The sequence below is a fragment of the Sphaerodactylus townsendi genome, linkage group LG15 (assembly GCF_021028975.2).
Source record: "Sphaerodactylus townsendi isolate TG3544 linkage group LG15, MPM_Stown_v2.3, whole genome shotgun sequence".
Classification (NCBI taxonomy): Eukaryota; Metazoa; Chordata; class Lepidosauria; order Squamata; family Sphaerodactylidae; genus Sphaerodactylus; species Sphaerodactylus townsendi.
In genome coordinates, this window is record NC_059439.1 from 1,984,352 (window position 1) to 1,993,963 (window position 9,612).

At 49.4% G+C, this 9,612-nt stretch overlaps 1 protein-coding gene across 1 annotated transcript; it reads right to left on the reverse strand.

The window, feature by feature from the left end:
* Window positions 1–294: 294 nt before the first annotated feature.
* On the reverse strand, window positions 295–8,588 carry CD79B (CD79b molecule). The gene is made up of 5 exons (XM_048517844.1): window positions 8,464–8,588; window positions 4,881–5,171; window positions 3,044–3,162; window positions 2,354–2,395; window positions 295–657 (listed from the first exon to the last, which is right to left on the reverse strand). The coding sequence occupies exons 1-5, from the start codon at window positions 8,531–8,533 to the stop codon at window positions 559–561; spliced, it is 621 nt and encodes a 206-aa protein (XP_048373801.1). The 5' UTR covers window positions 8,534–8,588; the 3' UTR covers window positions 295–558.
* Window positions 8,589–9,612: the final 1,024 nt, after the last annotated feature.

A 9,612-nucleotide genomic window follows, 5' to 3' on the forward strand; every position in this document is an offset into this window, starting at 1 on the left:
TTGGAACTCTGCATGAAAACAATTTATGTCCTGTTTTGGATGACTGGAGAGCCCTGCTCCTCTTCCTCATGTTTGGATTGAGAACATTTTTAGAAAACACTAAGTTTAGAAATACTGGATTTGACAAATTGACAGATAACTTTTGCCTGTTTGTGCCCTTCTGCACTTGGAAACTGAGAAGGGAAACAGAAGTTTTAAAACCACACTTTGGGGGGGGGGGGGCAGGAAAAGTCAAGCTAGATGAATTCTTTTCTTAAACACCCTCTCATCGTCAAATTTCTCTGATGTCTACACTTTTTTGCTCCCCGGTTTTTTTATTTGCGCGCCTTGACTTTAGTTGTTCTCTTTCCACACTCCCATATTTGTGTGTGTCTTAACAGGAACTCCAAAGTCCAGAGAATCTCAGATGCTGAAGGTGTCCTAGCAGTGGAGCTGATGATAGGTAACGCAAGCAAGCTGGTGGCAAGGAGTCTCCCCGGACAGACTGCCCCCAGGGGGTAGGAGGCAACTTGCAGCGTCCGGTGTGGAACTCATGCTGGGCCACACCCCCAACAGGTATCACTCTTCGCCTGGGTGTTCACCGAGGTCCCACTTCTCTGCTTTGTCTTGGTAGGTACCGATGTCTTCATAGGTGTCGGCTAATTCAACAGCCAGGCCCTGCAAAAGAACGAAGTGGCTCGGAGACGTTCTTCTCCCTCCCTCTCGTAGTGAAATCCCACCTCCCCATGAATTTGCTTTTCACAAATGGTGTAAATTGCTGGCTGACTTTAGGCTGAATTCCCACCGAAAATGTAATCTAGATGCAACCAAGTTTCAAAAGAATCGGCACCTTTTCATCCAGGTTCCAACATCCCCACCTACGTTTCTAGTGAAGACATTCCAGGGCCTGCCCCTTTGGGGGGGCGGGGTGCCTTCTGCTTCAGGGGTGCAATTAAGCTTAGAAGCACCAAATGCCAGAGTATCTTTAGAAGACCCTCCTGATGATACCACCCAGGTTTGGTGAAGTTTTGGTTCATGGGGACAGTTATGGACCCTCAAATGTGTAGCGCCCATCTCCTATTAGCTCCCATTGGAGTGTTTTTTCAAAAAGGGTGCTTATACAAGCAGGTCCAGGAAAATCCCGCCATAAGGGGTGGGGATGCCAGAAACGGGACTGATCTGTGTTCTTTGGCGGTTCGCAGGGAGGATCACAGGAAACCTGAATATTTCGGGTGACTCCTCCTGATTAATCGCCAGCGGGAAATCGCCCTCAGGAAACCTTTTCAAGGGTTCAGGGGGATCAAGCAAAGCAAAGCACTTTGCAAGCCTCAACTGCTTTGAGAATTGCACAGACAGCCTTCCAAAATCTCAGCTGCTGGATCCAAGTAACAAAAAGTGTTGTGAAAGCAACGGAATCAGTTTTTGCCTCCAGCGAACTCCAGCTCCAGAAAGCTTTTAGGACTAAGGGAACCTTCTACATCCAGGCTACCGGAAAACAAAATGCAAATCAATATGTATAAATGCTCAATTTAATAACAAATCAGGTTTTTCCCCCTGCCTGTGGATATTTATATCCAGTGGTAGGATTCAAATAATTTAACAACCGGTTCCGGTGGTGGGAATTCAAATAATTTAACAACCGGTTCCGGTGGTGGGAATTCAAATAATTTAACAACCGGTTCCGGTGGTGGGAATTCAAATAATTTAACAACCGGTTCCGGTGGTGGGAATTCAAATAATTTAACAACTGGTTAATGTGTATTGTCGGCTATTTCACGTTAGAATATTGGTATTGTGGAGTTTTCGAAGTCATAGTCAGTATCGCCTCGACTTTCGCCTGCATCTGTGGCTGGCCAGCCACAGATGCAGGCGAAACGTCAGGAGAGAATGCTGCTAGAACACGGCCATACAGCCCAGAAACCACACAGCACCCCACTAACAACTGGTTGTTTACAAGCACCATTTTAACAACCGGTTCTGGTGAAGTGGTGCGAACCGGCTGAATCCCACCCCTGGTCCCCACCCTTCTTAGCCTCTGGACCCCTTTGGAATTCTGACACAACATGGCAGCCACAGCCATAAAGGGGTTGTCACAAAATGGCTGCTGTAGGAGGCAGAGCCAGCCACTAAATGGCGGCCAGGGAAGGTCCTCGTGTTGTGGTAGCAGCTACTGCCACAGAAACATTTTTTTAAATCTGCAAAGTCAATCAAATCACCAGCGGCCAATCAAAACCCTTGCTGGGCAACAGTGCCACCTGGCCCTGCCCACTTCAGAAAAATACCTGGCGGGCAGCAGGAAAGGTGTCAGTGACCCCGTGACGCCTGTGGACCCCATACTGGGGGGCTCTAGTCCAACCATTTAATTGTTGCTCACCTCATAAGTGTGGTCCTCCTCAGGGGCTTCTTTACTGTCACCCTAAAAGGAAAAAGTGGGAACAGAACCACATTCCAAGTTACTTATTGACGGCTTCTGTTTCTTCGGACAATTATTGACGCTTCTTTTCAGTACTTGCTGGACTTGTTTTTGAACTTCATTGGTGAGAAGTGGGAAGTGTCCAGTGAGAAGGGAATGTTTTAGTGGGGTATAAATTGTCATGTCCCCGGGCGGGGAACCAATCAGGAAGTGGGATTTGGGTGGAACTTGCTATGCAAAGGTGTGGTTGATAGTACAGCATTGCAGGTGGGGTTTTTCAGTCCAGGAAGTGATTCACATTTGCATTTCCTGCAGCAGCAGTATTGGTGAATGCAAATCCTGTGTTCCCTTCTCAAATTCCCTTTTCACTGGACACAGTGTGTAACAGACTTCCCTCTGTGATACACCTCTGAAGATGCCAGCCACAGATGCAGGCGAAACGTTAGGAACAAGATCCACCAGACCACGGCCACGCAACCCGGAAAACCCACCACCACCACTTTATTATATACTTTCCATTTTTAAAAAAATTACATATTTTGCGGAATACCCCCAAAACTGTCAAAATAACCACAACACAATGTATGCAGTACCGTGTCACAGAAACAATTTGTGCATAATATCCCAAGTGGAAATGCCCAACACACTCACCTTCCCTAGAATCATGAACAGAGGGAAACTTATGAACATGAAAAGAAGAACGGACTGAATCAAAATGATGGTGTCTTTCATGGTGTTCCGATCTTGCACTTGCTTATAGGTGCTGATACCTTAAAATGAAAAGGGAGGTTAATCTTAGCGCTTTGCTCTGACATCATATCAGACCTGAGGCCGTTCCCGCACGGTCACGGTAGGGGTTGAGTCGGCGTACATGATGCCGACCCAACCCCTCTGGGACCGTTCCCATGAACGGTCCCAGAACCTACCGAGACGACGGTGCTGTGCTGCACCGTCGTCCGGTCGACCTACCTTCTCTGCAGCCCTCTGGCACGTCGCCGAGGCCAGGGGACACGCCCCCCTGCCCTGCACAACTGCTCCGGAGTCGCAGGGCAGAGGGGGCATGTCCCCAGGCCTCGGCGATGCGCCGGAGGGCCACAAAGCAGGTAGGTTGACCGGACATGGGGGGAGGGAAGGCGCCTTCGAGCTGCTGCCGTTCACACGGCAGCTGCTCAAAGCCACCATTTTCCATAAACCTCGCTTTTCCCCAGGGAGCGAGGTAGGAAAACGGCGGCTTCGAGCCGCTTGGGTGGCGCGACTGCGAAGCAGCTGCGCCCCCTGTGCGAACGGCTCCCTGGGGATGGCATTTTTGCCGTCCCCAGGCCGCCGTATTAGGCCCATGCGGAAAGGGCCTGAGCTTTTATCCTCTGGGGCAACTGAACCTTTCATTTGCATCCAGATGTGATTACAATTTTCCTTTCCTTCATTGAAACAGGATAGTTCTTCAGATATGATCTACATTAGACTACAAAAGCAATGATGCAGTGCAACTGTATATGCATCAGGCAAATATGTAAACATTCTCGGCCAGTGGTTCTCAACCTTTCTAATGCTGCGACCCTTTGATACAGTTCCTCATGTTGTGGTGACCCCCAACCCTAACATTTATCCATTTTATAGATGGAGAACACTGATGCAAAGAGTCTTAGCCGACTCCTGTGGAAGGGTCGTTTGACCCCCAAAGGGGTCATGACCAGTGGTGGGATCCAAAAATTTTAGTAACAGGTTCCCATGGTGGTGGGATTCAAACAGAGGTGTAGCGCCAATGGGGATGGGCGGGGCATGACGGGGGCGTGGCCAGGCATTCCGGGGGCGGGGCATTAATAATTTATCTGTTACAGTAAAAAACTCTTACTGTAAAAAAAGTTCCTAATTTCCAGCTGGTATTTTTCTGTCCATAATTTAAACTCATTATAGCAAGTCCTATCGTCTACTGCCAACAGAAACAACTACTCCTCTAATTGACTGCCTGTCAAATACTTAATACTTTCAAATACTTAATTTTGTTTCTAGAAATCAAAAGAAGGATACTTTCCTTAAACAAGGAACTTGACCATATTTCTAAAACATGTTTTTAAAACAAGCCAATCCCGTTTTCTACCTTCGCTAACCAGCCACATAGGAAACAACAGGATTTTATGATTTTTGGACCTAATGGAATTTCTAACGGAAAAGCGGACCCAATTAGTAACCCCCTCTCGGCACACACAAATAAATAGGAACCCACTCTCGGGAACTGGTGAGAACCTGCTGGATCCCACCTCTGGTCACAACCCACAGGTTGAGAACCGCTGTTCTGGGCAACTATAATACAGCACATAGCCTTCTAAACAGCATTTGATGAAATTCCCAAATGCATGTTATTTTCCCTCGGAATGTCTGGCTGCTGACCCACAAATAAGGGCCTGAAGACCGAATTCTGCCAAGTGGTTGCACATATGTGGTCTTGGATCTAGGACTGAGGAGTATTTAAGAGAGTATCAAGATTCACCCATGATTTTGAGCTCAGTGCCGCAGCGCTGTTGCATTCTCGTCGTCTCATTTTCGACCTTGGTGCTACAGAAGTAGACGCCGCTGTCTGCATGCTGGAGTTTGGCGATGTTCATGGTTGACACCGACGAGTTGTTGATGACCAGGATTCTGGAGCTGTTCGCCATTTCGTTTTGTTGACCCTCCTTACGCCAAATGACCTCAGAGGAGGAAACACAGCTGAAGGAGACTTTGGAGCCCCACCTGACAGCGATGAAGCGTGGATTCTTCAGTCGGTCAGAACGTGGCGGGCCTGAAGAAGAGATGCACCCCAAGTGGAGACCAGGAGAGAAGATGGCCACTCTAGGTTTCCCAGTGGTTTTGTTTTTAACAGGAATATGATTTCTTTTTTGCACTTGCTTGAAATTTAATCCCAACATTTTAAATGCTTCCAGGTCCGTTATAAAATTTGTTTTCTAGACTACTTTTTAAAAAAATGGCCTTCCAAGTCTCTGTGGGAGTGGAAATCTTATTGAGTTCTAGAACTGTGACTGTGGCAAGATTTTAGAACAGCTAAACCAGAAATGCCAAAGAAAGCCATTGGGACTAGAGCACCCCGTGAAAGCTCGTAAGGACATCAGAAGAGCCCCACTAGGAGGGGCCGATGGACCATCCAGAGTGGGGTCTGCAACCTGTGACTCTCCAGATGTTCATGGACTACAATTCCCATCAGCCCCTGCCAGCATGGCCAATTGGGATTTGTAGTCCATGAGCATCTGGAGAGCCGCAGTTTGCAGCTCTCATGGCCCACCAGTGCTCCTGGAAATCCAACTAGCAGGGCTCCAAGAGCAAGGCCTCTGCACTCTGTCGGCTTTTCCTAGCACTGCGGTTCAGAGGCATACTGCCTTTGGGGGTGGAGGTTCCCTTTAGTTACCATGGCCACCCATCCTTCATAAATCTGTCTAGCCCTCTTTTAAAGCCATCTATGCTGATGGCCATTAACTGTGTGAGAGTAGCAGTGGCATAGTGGTTAAGGGCAGGTGCACTCTAATATAGTGTGACCAGACGTCCCGCTTTTGGCGGGACAGTCCCGCTTTTAAGCAATTTGTCCCGTGTCCCACGGGGTTTTTAAAATCTCCCGATTTTGGAAGGCTGTCGCACTGCCTTCTGGGGTGCGCGTGTCCCACTTTAAAAAGGTGAAAATCTGGTCACCTTACTCTAATATGGAAGAACCGGGTTTGATTCCCCAGCTGGGTGACCTTGGGCTAGTCACAGCTTTTTGAAGCTCCCTGAGCCCCACCTACCTCACAAGGTGTTTGTTGTGGGGGGGGGGGAAGGGAAATGAGTTTGTCAGCCCCTTGGAGTCACCTTACAGGAGAGAAGGGAGGGATATAAATTCAGCTCTTCTTCTTCATTACGACCTGCACCGGCAGTAAATTTCACAATTTACTTATCAGTTGAGTAAAGAAGTAGTTCCTTTTGTCCGTCAGCTTTATTGGGTGTCCCTGAGCTCTAATATGATGAAAAGCGGAGGAAAAAGCTCCCTCTGTCTGCTTTCTCTACCCCATGTATAATTGTACAAACCTCTATCAATGCCTGCCTAGCCTTCTTTTTCCCCTAAACCAGTGATAGCAAACCTTTTCGAGACCAAGTGCCCAAATTGCAACCCAACCCCCCCCCCCCCTTATTTATCGCAAAGAGCCAACACGGCAATTTAACTTGAATACTGAGGTTTTAGTTTAGAAAAAACGGCTGACTTCGAGGCATGTGTTACTTGGGAGTAAGCTTGATGGTAGTCGGTGGCTTTGCTTTGAAGCAACCGTGCAACTCTTCCAACAAGTGAATCACAACCCTAGGAGGGTTTACTCAGAAGCAAGCCCCATTGCCAGCAACTGAGCTTACTCCCAGGTAAAGGATCACACTTTTGTTCTTTGCATGAAAATCAGTGGGGTTTAACATCACTTAACAGGGTTACCTACACTGCTTCCCCGAAACTAGGTCTTAGGTTTAATGCTAATAATCGAGCCCAGCGGCCCAGGCCAGCCTAGATGTGTGTGTGTGTGTGGGGGGACTCTGTTTGTGCATGCCCACAGAGAGGGCTCTGAGTGCCACCTTTGGCACCCATGCCATAGGTTCGCAACCACTGCCCTAAACCAAAAAGTCTCAGGCGGTTTCCTCACTCTCCATCGGGCTCGTGAAGAAACAGGTGGGGCATAACGCTCCGGCCCTGCCTCAAATCCCAGGAAGAACTGAGGCGCAGCGAAGAATCAAAAGCAGGGCAGAAAGCGCCACAGCAGGCACGCTCTTGGATCTACCACGCTGGCAGGGGCTGATGGGAGTTGTAGTCCATTCACATCTGGAGCGCCGTAGGTTGGCCACCCCTGGCTAACAGTTGGGAATGCTTGGAGGCATGTGCAGAGTGCTTTCACCTCCCCAAGAAGCCTCCATCCTGAGCTTATTGTTCTTAGAACAAATAATTGTCAGTTTCAGACCTGAAATGCTTGGCTACCAAGTCCAAAGCCCCCTAAGTCCAACCCTGTCTACTCTCAAAGAAGCCACCAGCGCTGGGGGCTGCTCCTCCTCTGCCCCACAGCGCAGGTGTCCCTCCACACCTTCTGCACGCAGCATAGCAGAAGTGTGCAGCAGGAAGCATTGAGCTCTGCGCTGATCCGTCTCGCTGCACATCCCTCGCTCTCCATTTCTCTGAATGTCAGCCTCTCAGCCGTGTCAGGCCCGGGGCCGAGTTTGAAGCTGCTAATCCTCAGCTGCACAAACGGAGGGACAGAAGCAGAATCCCAGCTTGGATTGAAATGAAAAGCATCAGGGCTGAGCAATTCCGGGGTCCAGTCTTTTGCTGCGAATCCCTTCCCTTCCATCTCTCTCTGTTGACAGGGAGAAATTTTTCTCTCTTTCTCACAATACGAGAACCGGGCATCCATTGAAAATGCTGGGGGGAAGAATTAAAACTAATAAAAGAAAACCTTTCTTCACCCAACGCGTGATCGGTGTTTGGAATATGCTGCCACAGGAGGTGGTGATGGCCACTAACCTGGATAGCTTTAAAAGGGGCTTGGATAGATTTATGGAGGAGAAGTCGATCTATGGCCGTGGTGGTGAACCTTTGGCACTCCAGATGTTATGGACTACAATTCCCAATTGGCCATGCTGGCAGGGGGTGATGGGAATTGTAGTCCATAACATCTGGAGTGCCAAAGGTTCGCCACCACTGATTATGGCTACCAATCTTGATCCTCCTTGATCTCAGTTTGCAAATGCCTCAGCAGACCAGGTGCTCGGGAGCAGCAGCAGCAGCAGCAGAAGGCCACTGCTTTCACATCCTGCAGGTGAGCTCCCAAAGGCACCTGGTGGGCCACTGCGAGTAGTAGAGAGCTGGACTAGATGGACTCTGGTCTGATCCAGCAGGCTCTTTCTTACGTTCTTATGAATCCCGGTCTCTCCCCCCACCATGAACTGCCAGGCAAGGCTGAACCTCTTCTCCTCTCTTTTGCAGAAACAGCCCCGCAGCCCGAGGCAGCCAAACTCTCCAGCTGCCTCTCCCACCTGGGGACCTGCGTACTGGGCTGAAGAAATAGACCAAGCCTTACCTGACGCCGCCAGGCAAACCCCCAGAGCGGTGCAGACCATCACGCACACCCGGAACGAGGAAGCTGCCATTGCTGGCCGACAGCAAAACACCCAGCCACACGGACACCGGCTGGGGCTTGCCTGCCTGCAGCCTTTGCGAAAACACCCCCAGCCCTCCCTCAGCCCAGAAAAAGTTGAAAATTTTTCCCCCCACCCGCACCCTTTTCCTGCCTATGTAAATACATCTGTGTAGGGGAAGCCCCTTGGGGGCTTGGCCTGGAACTGGGTACACTGTGCTGTGCAGCTGGGGAGCCACGGGTGAGTGGTTTGATGGACAGGACCAATGCACGCTGGGATGTGGCGGCTGGTGGGTTATGTGGGGAGGCACATGGACCTTTCTTCCTGGGTGGTCCCCTGGGCCTTCAGTATCTACACCAGAAACTCACATTCAACAGTTTTCCTCGACAGTGCAGGGAAAACGGCCTCTATCAGACTCCTGGTTGATCTGCTGTGGTTAAAAGCCAAAGAGTTTTTCAGGAAAGAAAGGGACAGTCAGAACAGTCTCTCCTTCTCAGAAAGGGGGGAAAATTATTTTCCTTTCTTAGGAAAATGGCTGCAATTCCAGCATCTGACTAGCCCAGTGATGGCGAATCTTTTCGAGACCGAGTGCCCAAATTGCAACCCCAAACCCACTTATTTATTGCAAAGTGCCAACACGGCAATTGAACCTGAATACTGAGGTTTTAGTTGAGGAAAAATGGTTGGTTCTGAGGCACGCATTACTCGGGAGTAAGCTTAGTGAAGCAACCGTGCAATGCTTCAAATGGGTGAATCACGATCCTAGGAGGGTTTACTCAGAAGCAAGCCCCATTGCCAGCAACTGAGCTTACTCCCAGGTAAAGGATCATGTCCAGGCCAGCCTAGATGTGTGTGTGTGTGTGGGGGGTGATTTTCCACCCCCTCCCACATGCGGGAGTGCCCACAGAGAGGGCTTTGAGTGCCACCTCTGGCACCCGTGCCATAGGTTCGCCACCACTGGACTAGCCGGACAGTGAATAGGCATTAAGTCAGCAAGAAAGCCACAAATATGGCCCACACATACTGCAACCTGGATTCACCATTAAATGCGCACGATCAGTTAGCCACATAAGAAGATAAGAAGCATTTAT

Bases quoted from the DNA above. Each gene is read 5' to 3' on its own strand.
- CD79B (XM_048517844.1), bottom strand. From the start codon at position 8,533: ATGGCAGCTTCCTCGTTCCGGGTGTGCGTGATGGTCTGCACCGCTCTG. The intron at 5,172-8,463 runs GTAAGGCTTGGT...TCTCTTCTTCAG, and splicing joins GGTTTGCCTGGCGGCGTCAG to GCCCGCCACGTTCTGACCGA. The intron at 658-2,353 runs GTGAGCAACAAT...GTTCTTTTGCAG, and splicing joins AGGAGGACCACACTTATGAG to GGCCTGGCTGTTGAATTAGC.